Below are 16,998 nucleotides of genomic sequence, written 5' to 3'. Positions count from 1 at the left end.
CGATGCCAAAAAGTTAAATGGCAATCGCTTGAACTTTTTGTTGTAACATGTCAACTGATGTAGTCTTTGAATTGTAAACAATTGGTTTTATTGACAATCATCCCTTTAAATAAACTGACTTAGATGCTTTCAAATAATTATTTGATGCTTTTTTTTACTGTATTGCTGAATTGCGCATAAACTGCAAATTAAATCAGGCAAGGTTTTGAACGAAAGAATAAGTTACCGGCCTGTTTCCAACCAGCAAATCAGTGTTTATTTTATTTATTTAACGTCTGCAGTCATTGAATCAGCAAATGAAGGTAGAACTGATGAGCTACTCGGACTGAAAGTCACATTAATTTTCAGACAGCAAAATTCTTTATTCTTGCATTGCAGTCTCCAGACGTTGAATCAATGAAAAAACGATGGATTTTGCTGTCTGAGTTGATATTGCGTTGCGTAGTCTAATTGGTTTAGATTATTTTCGATTATATCATCCCTACTTTATAGTGACAGTTGACAAGTAGATATTGAATTGTCTAACATAAAAACTCTCAGTGTTGCAAAACAAAAATAACTTTGTCCTGATCATCGCGATTCGAAGCCAAAATGTTTCTTCTGCCGTAACTTTTTCTTTTCTATAATTTTTTTACCTTTCAAAAAGTTTTTGTCAATTCTTCGAAAGTTTTCAAGCGTATTGAAGACCTGAGAGTTTGATCCTGCGCAAAGTTTATTACGTGAACAGTTCTTCGTAAATGTTTGTCAATACGATCTTTCTTCACCAACCAGAACTATGTTTTTAACGTAAATCCCACAAATGAGCTTTATCGTCATGCATACATTGTGTCACTTTTGAAATGCTGCAATAATTCTGCTTTAATAAAGTATAATTCTAAGGCTACTTTGAAAGAAGGTTCTAGCTTACTAGATTTAGGCCGTGTAGTTTAACTGTACTCTCTCAAATCTGAATGTAGTGCCGGTAATCGGATACATTCAGTGGCGGGGGGGCCAGCAAATACAGTAGGCTTAGGGGAGAGTGGCTATTCCAACAAAACAATCATATGTAGGTCAACATTAATCTGACCTTATAAGTACATCGTGAATAAAGTCACTTTTCTGTGTTTTAGAAGTGGGAGTAATTGCTAACTCCTGGGTTCGTGACTAGACATAGGCGAGCTTCCCTGTTGGTTGGTTGCTTCATTTGACCAGAGATCACGAATATGTTTCACGAAAGGGTTTAATAACTATGAAAACAGACAATCGCGGGCCGAATATCAGCGTAGGTTAAACCCAGTGAGCAAAAGTTTTTGGTTTTTTATTTGAAAATAATCTATCCGCCACAAGAGGAAACCCTTTTTTATAACCTATATCCTTTTCAATTTCTCTGCTTTGACAAATAACAAACTTTGACATTAGGCTGCACAAAGAAACAAAGGAAGTTCCTTATTTAGCCTACAAATAAAAGCCTTTTCATTTGCCAACTTCATTCATTCACAATTTTGTTGTTTGTTAATTTTTTTTTGAATTCTAATTAGTCTAAAGACTCTAAATGAAATTCACCAAATAAAAATAAAACTATCGAAAATAAATAAAAATTAATAAAAACAAACAAAAATATCCAATGTTTCCCTTTTGAAATTTTACATTAAGCAAAGTTTGTATCATTCTAGACCAGGTTTGTGCGTTAGTAGTCTTGGTGTAGGCCTGCAACAAAGGGAAAAATACAAATTCTAATCGGAACGAGAATGCTGGAACTTTTACTAAAACACAAATTTGAGACAGTCAACAAAGAAAATGTGGGAAATAAAATTTAAAAATTGAGACTTGGCAAGCAACATTTCGAAAGCTTTGATTGGTTAATTAAGCCAAGCAGATCATAATGAAGGGAGTTGATAAGGAAGGCCATAGGTTATCAAGGATGATCAACCGGTTGACAGAGGAGAATCAAAGCGACCTTAGGCGAAGTTTGGCACGAAGCAGTTAGATCCGTTTTCTCTGACCAACTCAACTTTGGGAGCTCCCACTCTCGCATGTAGGCAACGTCGACCAACGGGTGCGAGGACTAGTCATCCTCCCAGCAAAGTATTGCAACTGAAGAAGCCCCCTTTGCGGTGATGACAGCTTCACCATTTAGTATATAGCCTACCAGTTTCAGAACCTGACCGATTTTATTTATTTATGATTTTAGGTAGGCTAAGTTACGACTTTTTATTGCTTCAACAAAACGTTTTAAGACACCATGCAAAACTGATGGGGTGAAATTACATCAAACATATTGAGTATTGGATAGAAGGATATCCATTGACTAACATGTGAATGAAGATCATGAAAGGCGTGAAGCATTGCTTGACTGCTCATTCGATTTCCACGAAATAACTGATATCATTATCACTATCATTAATATTTATTAATTATTATTATCATTACCGGTAGCCTATTACTTGTTACTAACAATTTAACTAATTGTAAATTTTATTGTAATAGTTTTTTATTAGTTATTTTTTATGTTTATCATTATTATATTATTATGATGCATCATTAGCACTGATTTATCAATAATATTAGGAAGAAAAAATAGGATTTAGCAAACCCGAGTGAAGTTAGAAAACAAATGTACACGGTACACTATACAGAAATGCAAGTGTACATTTTCTATACGTTCATGAAAAATGCAAATAAAAGTTTCAACAATTAGAGCGACTTATTGAAAAAATAAGCTTACATCAGCTCATATTTTGAAAGGTGTAGGCGTGTATGTCCTTAACATGAGTCAATTTAACACGCAAAATATCAAACGTGTAGGAACAAACGTTTTTCAACTAAAATTAATTCACAGTGAATTACATGTGATATACAATTTTCATATGTAGTATAAATATTATATTAATATACTGTATATTACAAATATATAATATTTTATATTACATACTATAAATATTAAAAAGCCTATGTATTGTATACATATTTTGTATTCGTGACACACCAATTACAGTTTGGTGGGAATCACTGTCATATCGGTAAATGCAAAAGATATTGGCTGAAACAACAAAGATAAACACATTGAGGTAAAAGGTGTCAACAAGACAATCTTTCTGCAGTGGTTTCAATTTATAAGGTCTTGAATGATGAAAGCAAAAAGCGGCTGCTCTAGTAACATTCCTGACTAGTTTAGAAACATCGTGAACTTATAGGGTAGTAATGCCCAAAAGAAGATGTGGTTAAAAATGGCGATTTTAATTGCCATGCCTGCAATATTGATGATACAGAACAAACCATCCAAAATGCTCTATCGAGATCGCTCATTATAAAAGACTTATTTAGTCGAAGTTTACTTATGGTAGCCTAGTGCATTCAGTCATATAGCTTATACTTTTACATTAATTTTACAAACAAAAAAACAAAATGAAAGACAAACAACATTGTCTTTCATGCAGTTTTAAGTTTCGCATGGAAGTTGTACAAGTCAAGACTGTAGTACAGAGCAGCACCTAGGGAAGAAATGGCAATGGCTAATGGAATAAATAAGCTTGTGAACAAAGTGATGTTGAGCATTTCTGGGTGAAGCAACCTGAAAAAGGTACATGTCATATCGTCAGAAAACATATCTCAACACTTTATAACCAAAACTTAGAGCTACAAGCAGTCTAAGATAGCCAGAAAAAAAAGGCCACAACAGTGTGTGTATGTGATATATTTTATTGGCAATATTAGGTTTTAATATTCATCAATTGTCCCAGAAAACCTTTTTGAGATTACAAATATGATCCTACTTATCGTTTAAATTTGTTCACATATGTTTGTGCATGAACGGTTACTAGTTAAATTGGCATACCCGGATTTTTGCATGGCAACAGCCTCAAGCAAGGATTGCTCAATGAGAATGGACTGGTAGTATAAGCCAGTGGCAGTGAAGAGATGAAAAATTTGATGGGAATGCCCAACAATATCAAAAACTCCTGAAAAAAATAAGATAAAATGTGGTCACCATGAAAAGCTCAGCCATAATTACACGCCAGAAGCTAAAGGCAGTGGGATCTTGACAGCTTATGTGGAAGCAAACCAAAAACATCCAACTGTAAATCTTCAGTTCTTTAAGGACCATGGAGAGACCATAAGCATCTAACTTTACGACTCAGATTCAACAGCCCTTAAAAAAACGTAAACATTGCAAGCTATTAGAAAGTTATTAGGCTACTGCTTGAATCAACTGTTAAACCTATCTACGTATATTTTGTGTATATAATATAGTGTATCATGGCCACCTAAAGATACGGCCTGATTTGTCACATTTTGCAGAAATTTTCAGGTTTTTCTAACTTTGGGAGAACGTTTAAATAATTTTTTCTAAAAATTAGATTTTTACGCTTTCTTTATTCTTTTCCCCAGATGACACAATAGGTTTTAACATTCTCACATGTTGAAAAACAAAGAAAATTTGATTTCGAAGATTTTAGTCAGACTGTTAATTTTCAATAACAGTCTGATTTTGCGTTTTTCAACTTACTTTTTCTCATTTGCTACTGCTTCCCCAAAGCAACAAAAAAGTTTTATGTCATTAGGAAACAACAAAAAGTAAAAACATCTCAAAAAATGTCAGTCAAACACCAGCAGTAGCTGTAATCAAAATCTGCAAAATGTGACAAATCAGGCCGGATCTCCAGGTGGCCATGAGTGTATTAATTATTAATAGTACTGTATACTTTGTAATGCCTAATGTTTCCAGTCCTTATCAAGTGTAAAAGATTATGAGAGTATTGACTTGAAGAACAGTAGGCCTATGTCTATATCACTTCTGTGTCACTTGGCTTCTTGACTGTCTTTTGGTGGTCATTGATGTGTCACTACGGTAAAGAATTGCTACTATATGACATGATGCCATTTTATATATTTTTTTCCCTTTCCCTGAGAGAGCGATGGTGAGAGCAATGTGTGGTGTAAAGCTGATGGACAAAAGGAATACCGAAGAACTTATGAGCTTGCTTGGGTTGAATGAGAGTGTTGATAAGTTGGCAAAAGCGAATGGAGTGAGGTGGTATGGGCATGTTTTGAGAAGGGATGAAGATGATGTTTTGAGAAGAGCGCTGGAGTTGCGAGTGGAGGGTCGGAGAAAACAAGGAAGACCAAAGAAAACATGGAAAAAGCAAGTTGAGGAAGAAAGCAGCAAGGTGGGCTTGACAAGAGAGGACGCGTTAGACAGATCGATGTGGAGGCAGGGTGTGAAGACGATTGCGGCACTTGGAGGTGAATCCGGCCACCCTCGGTAACGGGGACATCACCGGATAAAAACTGGACTACTACTACTACTACTTTCACAGCTTATCATGGTAAATATGACGATTGTCTTCAGCCCACAGTTCATGGCGTAGGTTGGTTGGTTTTGAATCTTTATCCTCGGACTGACAAAGCCTTGATAAGTTATTCCTGGTTGTTTCACATACTTGTAAAGGCTCTTGACGCAGAGCGGTTACCGAGATTGACAGAGTGAAGTTTTCAATTGTTAAAGTGTTATTGCCGGGGAATTATTCCATTCACTAGGTGCCGCTGAATGGAGAGCAGTCCTGAAATGCATTGCTCAAGCGCACACCCCGAGAGTCGAACCAGCGCCGTGTGATCTTGAGCCGGGCGCGTACCACTGAGCTAACGAAGCGGACATGACGAGTTCACAACCTCTTCGTGCAAGGGTGTCCTATGATATTCCAACATCAACCAAGGCTGACTAACAGCATATAACTAAAAAGTAACTTCTCACCTGGCCACCATCTTTCTGGCACTTTGTATGCTTGCACTACAGCCCCACTCAACATGACTGTGCTGAGCACTGCGTAATATGACGCGGCAACCGATGACGTTGAAAACGCACAGGCAGGGCTGACGTCACCGTCGTGTGCCGGGACGTCAGAATTTTGAGATTCGGATTGAAAAGTAAAATATCTGAAAAGTATATTGGTGTATCAACAAATAAAACTTTATCGCAGTGCACAAAAACAGATTAAGCCTATTCAACCTTAAGCCTTATAGAATTTAAGAAATCATTTTCATCAAATGGATTGGACACAATGGACAGAGGATAAGCTGTGTGAGTGAAAACGTTTATTGCTGACAAGAGAATGGAGACAGTTGATAGTAACAAGTGGTGTGTCTACTGTCTTCAGCTGACGAAGACAAACGTAGTCAAAATTTGGCTGCATACCCGAGTGAAGAGAGCCCTGGTACGACATTCGAAGGACAACGGTTCGAAACCGCTCAAGAGCAAGTGACTATCTCGGCCTGACACCCACTTACATGATGGAAGGTGGACACAAAAACTAGTTCCTTGTCTTCCCGTACTCTTATTCTAAATCTTCTACAGCAAGGAGAAAGACTGCATTCGAAAAAGCCCGATTTTCAGTGAAGAAATAGAGGACCAAGTCTCAAAGTGTCTCATGCCTGATATGTTGCTGTCATAACTTTCACTGATTCCAGTTGAAATTCTATGCAAATTGCAAATTATCGCATACACATTTTATACATACAGAATATAAGCAACACTTACTTGTGCACGCATGGAATGTTGAGCATGGTGTACATAAAAACATAAGGGGCAACTCTAACGCAGTCCCGATGGGGAATGTTGGGGTAGCGTGTGATACAAGCACTCACAACAGACAAGATATTGCCTATCATCAAAATAACATAAAACAAAGGGAAAAAACCTGAAATAAAAATGACTTGCATTTATATGAGCTCTCGAAATCATTGGTGAACAAAAACTGCTTCAAGATTTTAGCCTGGTTAAATGCTTAGTGTAAACTCCAAGGCACATAAGCCATTTTTCTCTACGTCAAAGATCTTTTATTCAAACCATTATCCCTGTGACTTGAAATTTTTTGGAATGCTTTTAACTTCTTACACTTCACATGCGATGCAATTTGACAGCAAACAGTCACCACCGTGATTTCGTTTACCTTGGTCACACGACAATTTTCATAAATTATTTTGGTACTTACTAGAATCTTGTAAAAGACAAGAATACGGACATAAATAGAATGTAAAGGTGCAAGTGAGACCTATCGCTTGGAGCGCTATTACGCCGTAGTCACAGCAGAAACAAACTTCACGAGTACCGTGTGACATGCAATTGAATAGATGGGCACACGTGCTGCCAAGCAAAGTGAAAATAACACCTGAACAAGAAAATACTTGGATAAAAACGTGGCAGCATCAACCCAAAGGTTGCACAATGCACATTGCACAGTGATGCGAAGGTGTTAAAAGTGTTCAAAAGTCAAACGTGTTAGAAACTTCCGAAGAGATTTTAAATTTTGAAAATAAAATATATCTCTTCAAGTACTTTTCATATACTTCATCGGGGCCTTAAAGGATACCCGAGTGGCATTAGTTGAAAAAAAATCGAAACTGTGACCAAAAATTTTTTTTACTAAAACATGTCACTATTGTTGGCGGCTGATAATTGAGAGAATCGAACCCAAATTCCCTGCAGCAAAAGTGAATGCTCGCAACATTACGTTATCTAGTCTTTGTGTTAACTTCTATTTACCTTACCTGCTACCATAAACCAATAGGGATAAAGCAATGGATCAGAGAGATCGGGTAGATGTGAATTAGCAAAGTTGATATAATGCTGAATCATCATAAAACAGGGCACAGCGTGAGTCCAAACATTCAAGGTTTCATTGGTAGGATGGAAAGCGCTGTGAAAATGTCAGTAGAAACAAATTTAAGAACAACTTTTTCCGACTGATAATTTTGTTTTTCTTTTACAATAAATCAACAATGTATCTTTTTGCCGTCTTATGTTCGTGTTTTGGAGTAGAAAAACTAATCTAATCAAAATACAGTAAAATTCGCTTAATTCGTCACCTCAAGGGGATTAGAAAAAAGTGACGAATTATGCAAACAGGTCAAAACAACAACGACTTGGTTTGGTTTTGAATCTTTATCATCGGACTAACAAAGCCTTGACTTCTGCCGGGACCGACAAAAAGTGACAAATAAGGCGAACTGACCAATTAAGCGATGACGAATTCTATTGGTCCAAAATACGGACATTAGCCTACACTCATGTTTAGTAAACGTTTCGAAAACTGAATTTTTTTCATCTTCAGTGCTGTTAAAGTGTCTTCAGTCAGTTTGTCGTCGTCGTTTGTTGTCTGTCAGTACTTCAGGTCGTTTTGCTTAGCTTATACGTTCGGGTGGCAACTGACTTTGATGACCTTTTAGTTTTTCGCTGCCATCTTTTCTGTGCGAATTATTTTTGTTTATTGTGTTGTGTATATTTTTGTTTATTCGCCATCAAAAAAAAAAGAACTGAAACTGAACTTAAAGATGAAAAGGAAGGGTTGCCTTTCTAATTGCGCAGTCAAGAGAGCTATCCTAAAATAATCACAATGGTTCCAAAAAGGAATAATAGAGTTTTAAACCATAGGAAAGATTCCGAAAGAAATATCCTTTGATAGACTATGCCTTGATGTAGCTTATTAAATAAAATTTTAGGTTACAATAACGCAATAGCAATGTGAAATTGTTAAAATCGTATTTCTGCCAAAAAAAAATATATACAAATTTTCAACGTTTCAGATATTAAAATTTATTAAGGAAGCTTTTTACTTTAAGCTTCAAACTTTTCAAAAGAAAACGAGGTAGAGAAAAAATAAAAAGCTTAAAAACTGCTTGAATGGAGAAGATTGTCATCAACTGAAAAAAAACATGCTGCTAGTGTGTCAGGTAATTTTGTTATTACTCTTTTAGCTTTCCTCGAAATTAAACGCTCTTCCTTATTTGATCATAAAATATTCATGGACAAATGATAACAAACTATTGTAGTAATAACAAACTGTATACCGTGAATATTACCTTAACAACCTTATGCTTGGTCGTTTGATCAGAAAGAACGAAATAAAACATTCCCCACGTAACAAAAGCATTATATTAATATCACAGTCACCTATATTTTCTCTATTATTAAGTCTAGCATGACTTTGTAAAGGATAAGTATAAAGACTTGAGGCTTTTCGTGGGTCAAATATATACACAAATATTTTACTAGTTTTTTTTATGTCATAATTAAAGAATAAGATATACACCATAAAGATTTGTAATAACATAATGGTCATATTATTATGCAGTATATATAAGTTTAAAGAAAAAATGCATTGCAGCCGCATGTTGATAAACATAAACGATTTCATTTCTATATCAATCTGCTTCGTCCAATAAGAATCATAACCGTCTGCTTCTTCTAATCTATGCTTGCCTATCAAGTATTCACAATGATGGTTACAGTGTAATGTATATATCGCACCTTTTTATGCAATAAGCAAAGCATGAAGGATTGGGTCTGTAACCATGATGTATATGTGGCTCGTGACAATGCGATGACGTGTCAGAACGTGATTGGAGGCCAAATGAGGACAGCCATTTGATCCAGATCGATCTATAAAATAAGATTGTGTGACTGTGAATATCATAATGAAAGCTTTGAAAGCGCATAGATTTGTAAAAATTGTTGAACTCCGGGTTCAGATGCTGAATGCTTGTTACAAGAAATAATTTAATTTTGCAACTCAGGTGATTGCGATGTTTCTTGTCGTGTAAAACCTACTAAGTTTGCACAATGTTTTGTTAAAAATATAACCAGCTTGTCTCTTTCATTAACGTTTTTTACGCAAAAAATGGTTCATTTACACAGAACACGCCCAAGTCATTTCAACTTCACGGCCTTCCTCATAAGCAGCTTAGTAGCCTGCAAATAGTGGTGAACAATACTATTGAAGGCCATACGTTAAAGCGTAAGGCGTCGTAAAAATGTTTAAATCAAAGAGCGGTACACAGAACAAGTAGGCTTACAGCTGGGTACTCAGCCGCGAGTTCACTCGTGTTTTGAAGCTGATAAAGTTTTGAAGTGGCTGCTGGCTGAAAGACGAAAATGTTTAGACGAGAAAGCTTTCACTAATCGATATTTGATTTTAGTGACATTCGTTCCCTTCACAACGAAACACCAAACACAAGCACACACTCTCAAGAACTTTAAAAATCAATAGGTAATTGGTAATAGGAAAAAGAGTGCTTTAACTCAATGACACTTGGCTGGAGCGAAACCTCACTTCCAGATATGTGGTGGTGACCAACCCCTATGGTTCGTCATTTTATGGCTATCTTTGGAAGGTCAAAATAAAAGGCAACTGCTCGTCACATTCAAAAACCGTCAGCATCTGACAGTTGCTTTCCTTTTCAAAAACGTTAGGCTACACGTAAATTAAAAGTTACACGTACCAAACTCTTTTTTATGAGTGGGGCATTGGGCAACCTACTGTTAAATCTAAAAAAATTGTTGCAAAACGGTCTTATGCCCTTTTCATCAAAGGGGGTACAGTTAAAAAAATTTACTTATATATCCAGAATACTCCCAGTAAAGTTAAAATCTACTCACGTATCATTCAGTGAAGACGAACACTTGTTTGAACTTTGCGTAACCAGTGTTTCCTGAGCAATTGTATTGACTTGATTCATTACTATTTCTCAAGTATTGAACGCTATTTGACTTGTGGAAGTGTAATGTTTAAAACAAAAGCACAGCAGCGAGATTAGTGGACACAACAGTCATTGTTTAAAAAATGCTGCGGACTAAACATGTTGCATTGAAAAAATTAACCACTAAAGAACTCGAAAAATACTTTTCACTAACGCTATGGCCAGTAAAATACTGGCTGCGAAATCTGTCTTTACTTGATTTCAAAATTCAGTACTGAATTTGTACAGAACTTTGTACAGTACCGGTACTGAAAAAGCCTCTTTGGAAGAATAATCCTGGCAGTCTCACATACTTGAATAAACTTTGAACTATTGACGCAGGCCGGCCACAGAGATCGACATGGTGCCGCTTCTTCTGAAGTGTTGCTGTCCGTAAATCACATTCTATCCACTGAGTTTTTCTAAATTAAAATCTATCCTTGAAAGTGCGTTACTCAAGCGCACAACTCAAGAGTTGAGCTGTCGGTATATTGCAGTTGTCAAATTTGTTCTGTAGTCTACTAAATTTCATTAATTTTGAAGCTTAGAACAAGATTTTAATTATGAGATTTCACCATCAATTGAAACAAGATTGCTATAAGAAAGTGTAAAGCTGAAAATAAATTTACAAAAATAAACAATAAAAAATAAACAAACAAAACAAAGTACAATTTTTATTTTGGCCTAAAATTTACCCACTTGCAAGCAAATAACTAGACTAGAGCTTTATGGCAGAAAAAAAAATAAGTACAAGAGTAAATATAAAGTATAGAGGGAGAGAATACCGCTGGCCTGGAAACTTCTATTCTTGAATTCTGCCCAATATTGGCCTGCACACTTCCATCATCGTCAGGAAGCCACAAAATGGTGTTTTTTGAAAAGAGCAAGAACAGAAGCCTGAAAGACCCTCATCTGACGTAGTCAGCACGTCCAAACCAGTCAGTACAGTACATTGATTCAATGTCTAAAAACTTTAGCCAATGTAAAAAAAAGATTTGTTGGTTGGGAAGAGATATTGCGCTGAGGAAAAACCAGCTAGAAAATCCCTCCTTAAAACAACTGCAGGCAAGAAACTTTTCTAATATCTACTACATCCTTGAGGGGAGACGTCGAGAACGCCTTGCTGCGTCTACGCCCTTGCTTGGTTTTTCAAAAGGTGTTTGGCTTCATGTGAAAAGCAAGAAAAATTTAGTCATGTAATATTCAATACGTACATGCCAAACTTTTATTTAAAAAACAAACTTCTAACATTTGTTTAGCTTAGGCTACCATCTATTTTTAACTTTTTACGATTAAGTGAAATCTAAATCGACCCAAAATACACAACATTCCGATATTAACTCTATATTTTCTGTTACTTCATCAACTGAAGACTTTGAAGTCGACTGAAGACTACTATATTACGTGCGTACTCTTCTGACATAAAGCTACCGGAACTGCACTCAAATTGATATTCTTTTGACTTTTTCTGTAAATCAAACTTGACAAATTTCACAATAAATGAAATGCTTTCTGCTTAAAATTTACAAATGATAAAAATTTTTAAACTTTTGAAAATATTGAACGTCTGAAGTCTCACATTTTAACGAATAAATGAATAATTTATGAAAAGATTCAGTTGCTATCCGCGACCTCTGCCAACCAATTGACGTGTTTCTTGGTTGACAAGCCACACATGCCTATTAAAAATGTCAATTCTTCACCGACAAATAAACAAGAAAAATACGTTTCTTTTATGTAAGAAGTGAAAAGGTAACAATGCTGACCTTGAGCTGACGCAGGAAGGCAGTACAATCGATAACTTCCATGTCAAGAATTGAGAAATTCGTTTGAACTGTTGTGCTTGTTGTGTTAAAATCATTTACACTATCGTTGTTAATGAATGGTCAAGGAAGTTGTAAGTAAACTTGTCTGTTGCATAATCAGACTCGAATACTTAGCTACCCCTGCTTGACATCGTTAACGACATCGCCGTAAACAACGTTTCCAAACACAGTGGAACTAAAAACGTTTGAAAGACCTATTCTGGCGAGTTTTGAACAAATATCAAACTGTGGTACTCGGGAGGGCATTTTTCGATTTTCAAAATGTCTCGAAATTATCAAGTTGGTAAAATGCCTTTGTAAATGCGCGGTGGGTGATTGGTCCTCACACCCTGTGGTCTACGTTGCCTTACATGCGAGAGTAGGAGGTCCCGATGTTGGGTTGCTTAGCAAAAGCAACTCGACTTTTATTTCCCAACACAACACTAAGATTTTTTAAAATTGATTATGTAATTTAACCAGTAAGCTAGTTTCATCTCTGTGTAGGGAAGGGTAGACTCTTTAACGCAGAACAGTTTTCCGCATGAGTCACCTACTCAATTGCGCTGCGGCGCACCGGTTAATAACAGTAGCCTATAGTACTATTTTCTTTATGAACTCATCTGAATGCAATCACAAAGGTCCTTCTTGTGCTCAGTTCAGTTACAGAATAAAACAAAAAACGGCAGGGGGTGGGTTCGAACCCATGTTATCGAAACCATCATCATCATCTTTTGCCCTAACTACTAGGCAACATTGCTGAGGCCCATACGCTTACTTAAGTTAATTTCGATCAAAAATGTTTCAAGAACGAATATATGACTACAATCAGCTGATTTGCAAGGCAAACTGCCCTACGTTAAAGTGTCTACCGTAGGAAAGGCTTGCGAATTTACGGTTGCAAGACTTTTAGATGAAAAACAATGTTCCTTGTGCGATTTTAAAAACTTTAGCTACACTTTTAAAAAGCAAGAATAGGGTTAGTCTTTATGTCTGCAACTGGTTGAAAATTTACACCTACTAATGTAAAGTCGTGCATTTTTTGAACGCCGAAGAACAATGTTGACAGATGAAGAATTTTTTCTCAAATAGCGGTAGCCTACTGATAATTTTGTGCTGATAATTTTTATACTTATTTACTGATAATTTGGTACTGATAATTTTTACTAGCGGCACTGATAATTTTGTCTCAAACTAGTGGTAATGATGTAAAATCGTGCATCTTTTGAACGCCGAAGAAGCTACAGTGTTGACAGATGGAAAATTTGTCTCAAATGTGGGAAAAACTAAAAATGGAAACAAAATTTTGAAATTAGCGAAAGTTTGACGCTTCGAAAAGAAGAAGCGGAAAATGATATATGAATAAGAAAAGTTAAGAGAAAAATGGTTGCAACGATTGGCTACTCTAATCAGAAAAATAAAGAACCTAAAATGTAATACTACCGTACACTCATGCTCAGCAAACAAACGTTTTTTAAAAAACTATGCTATCTTCATCTTCAGTGCAATAAATGTAAAATAAAAACCGTAAATATTACATTTATAGCATTGAAGACGAAGACAGTTTTTGAAACGTTTGTTTGCTGAACTAAAGTTTAGTAGCCTATCTACATTTTGGGCTCTTTATTTGTTTATTAGAATTGGAATACTTTCACAATTTTTCTTAAAGACCACTCAGTAGCCTAAAAGTGTAATAACAGCAGGTCAGCAGCTTCGAAATGAGATAAGCGGTGTTTTAGGCGTCATCTTGGAATAAGAAAAAATACAGTTTTAACCGAATTGCGATGCAATATTGGTGGTAAAATGAATCTACAGTTGGGAAATTTACGAAGTGAGTTATCAGTGATCAGGCATGGAGGAACCACGTGGGCCTGGGCCCACCTACTTTATTTTCTGGGTAGGCCTGGCCCACCCACTTTTGAAAGCCAAATTTCTTTGAAAAGGAAGCGAAAACGGTAAATCAGAGAGGGAGTTCCAAAAAAAGGTCTTCACTCATTTGATACACACTAGTTTGATTATATCTTTGATAGCTCAATGATGATATCCAATCTTTAAACTTTTCTGTTGAGCCCACTATTGATGGGCAGCACGTGTGAGTGTGGTTGCGTGTGATTGGTGGAGATTGGTGGAATCTATAAATGAATATAATTAGGCTATTCTTTATGGTCTCTATGGTTAAAACAATGATATCATTACATGCACGTAGCCCACTGTATAATGTTGCAGATTATTACTCCGGTGTGGTATTATAACTGTGGGTGTATTGTTGCCTTTTTATTTGGCCAGATTTTGTACAGCTCTATGGAGCAATTTTGTAAAAAAATTTGGCCAAATCGGGCCAAAAATGGAAAAAGGCAATCATGAAAACACAATGTATAAACGATTTTAAGTATTAGGAATGCAACAATATTATTGGGGGTCTAGGGGGCGAAGCCCCTCAGAAGTTGGATTGACTTTAACTGCTGCGTCTCTGTGCCCAACCATGGCCACCTGGAGATGCGGCCTGATTTGTCACATTTTGATTACAGCTACTGGTTGTGTTTGACTGACATTTTCTGAGATTTTTTACTTTCTGCTATCTCCTACAGTAACTATAATGATATAAAAGCTTGTTGTTGGCTTAGGGAAGCAATAGCAAATGAGAAAAAGTAACTTGAAAAGCGCCAAATTAGACTGTTATCGAAAAATTAACAGTCTGATTAAAATCTTCGAAATCAAATTTTCTTTGTTTTTCATCATCTGAGGATGTTAAAACCCATTGTGTCATCTGGGGAAAACAGTAAAGAAAGTGTAAAAATATAATTTTTAGAAAAAATTATTTAAACATTTGCCCAAAGTTAGGAAAATTTGGAAATTTCTGCAGAATGTGACAAATCAGGTCGTATCTTTAGGTAGCCATGGCCCAACCTACTTTAAAATGGTTCCTCCATCCCTGTCAGTGATAAAGTTTGTTTTAGTAGGGTCTGGAAACATGGATAACTTGCCTCAAAAAGTTTCATAAAACGTAGTAGCCTACGTATGATCGCCAGTTTCGCATTTCCCCCCGGCTATTGAGATATTTTTTAAGTTGAAACGAATAGGGCCGTTCTTTATGGCAATTGTGCTGATTATTTTAAAAACACCTGGCAACACTGAAAACAAATAAAAAAAACATCTAGGTCACCTACCTTGCCATACAACAGCTGTAATTTTTATAAAAACTAAAATCTATTTATTTTTTCTTGGCAATGCAAGGCATTATTCTTCTCAGTTTTATACACTAGCTACTGTTCATGTTCGTTCAAAGTTAACCCAGGATTCTGAAGAATTGATAAGATTATTTTATAGGATTATGAACACACGCAGCGATACAGAATAAAAGATCCATTGGCTGGAATCAGGCCCGTAGCCAGACATTTTCAAGGGGGGGTTCCCAAATCCAAAAATATGGACCTTTTGATAACACTTCCTTCTTTGCCTGTCCCCAAGCAAGCAATCAAAACATAAGAAGTGGCAGTACATAATATATAAACCAACAAACAAAACAAACTTCAAATTGTCAACATTACAAAAACAAAATAAATAGACTACGAACAATTTTCACATTAACAATAGCACATCTACAGGGACGCCGGAAGCGGGGGCAGAGGGGACGGGTGCCCTTTTAAGGCCATGTAAACTACTGCACATTTTGCAATATAACAATTTCTGCTATTCGCTTTTAGCCTAAATTGTCTACGATATGCGAGCTTCTAAACCAGGGAACCGCAAATAGTGGGTCGCAACCCACATTTGGATCGCGAGATTATCCACGGTGGGTCGCAAAAGGGTTTAACCTTACTATAAATATAACTTGTATGTCAAAAATAAATACAATCATATACTCTTTGACGCACTGAGTTTCGTCTTTCCACCTAAAACATCGGGAAGCTGATCGTGAGCTACATGCTCAGAACAATGGAAAACCTCTGTCCTTCTGCCCTGAACCAAAATATCTTAGGGTGACACTAGACAGATCGCTCACATACGACCACCATTTAGTGTCACTGCGCAAGAAACTGACATCCCGCACTGAGCTACTCAAGCGCCTGGCAGGCTCCAGCTGGGGGGCGAGGGCTGACACTTTTCAGCCCTTTTCCTTGTCTACTCTTCAGCAGAGTAGGCTACTGTGCACCTGTTTGGTGCCGCAGTGCTCACTGCCATAAACATCGCCACAGCCATAAACAGCGCCTTGCGCACAATGACCGGATTCCTGCGTCCCACGCCATTGGACAATCTCCCCATTCTAGCTGGCATCCAACCTGCTGAGCTTCGTCGTGAAGAAGCGACTCTGTCTCTCAGTCGACGGGCACCGAAGCCTAACCACCTTCTCCACCACAAGATCTCTGCTCTCCCAAACGAGCACCTCCGGCGACTGAAATCAAGACACCCATTCGTGCCAGCCGCTCAACTTCTGATTAACGAAGCTGATGAACAAAACATCTCTGCGGCTACTTAGGCAGACCATCTATTGAATTCTGAACGGAAGTCAAGTAGCCTATTACCAGACTCCATTCGTTCATTTCCTACGCCGACACATGCTCCATAGGCCTGACACTACAAAGACAGGCATGGGTGCGCCTCAACAGTCTTTGTACGGGCGTCGGGTTTTTCTGCTCAACCATGCACCAATGGTGAATGGCCTCTTCCTCCTCCTGTGAATGTGGTGCCGAGGAACAGACCGCAG

At 37.0% G+C, this 16,998-nt stretch overlaps 1 protein-coding gene across 1 annotated transcript; it reads right to left on the bottom strand.

Annotated features, from left to right (window-relative positions):
• Positions 1 to 1,360: 1,360 nt before the first annotated feature.
• Positions 1,361 to 10,601, bottom strand: LOC145764926 (membrane progestin receptor gamma-like). The gene is made up of 8 exons (XM_082576630.1): positions 10,412 to 10,601; positions 9,284 to 9,415; positions 7,525 to 7,673; positions 6,969 to 7,145; positions 6,515 to 6,674; positions 5,732 to 5,913; positions 3,815 to 3,938; positions 1,361 to 3,550 (listed from the first exon to the last, which is right to left on the bottom strand). The coding sequence occupies exons 1-8, from the start codon at positions 10,489 to 10,491 to the stop codon at positions 3,409 to 3,411; spliced, it is 1,146 nt and encodes a 381-aa protein (XP_082432756.1). The 5' UTR covers positions 10,492 to 10,601; the 3' UTR covers positions 1,361 to 3,408.
• Between the last annotated feature and the right edge of the window lie 6,397 nt (positions 10,602 to 16,998).

Source organism: Aplidium turbinatum, chromosome 2 (assembly GCF_918807975.1).
Source record: "Aplidium turbinatum chromosome 2, kaAplTurb1.1, whole genome shotgun sequence".
Lineage (NCBI taxonomy): Eukaryota > Metazoa > Chordata > Ascidiacea > Aplousobranchia > Polyclinidae > Aplidium > Aplidium turbinatum.
Note: the sequence above shows the minus strand (reverse complement) of the source record. Positions and strands in the feature narration are given on the sequence as shown.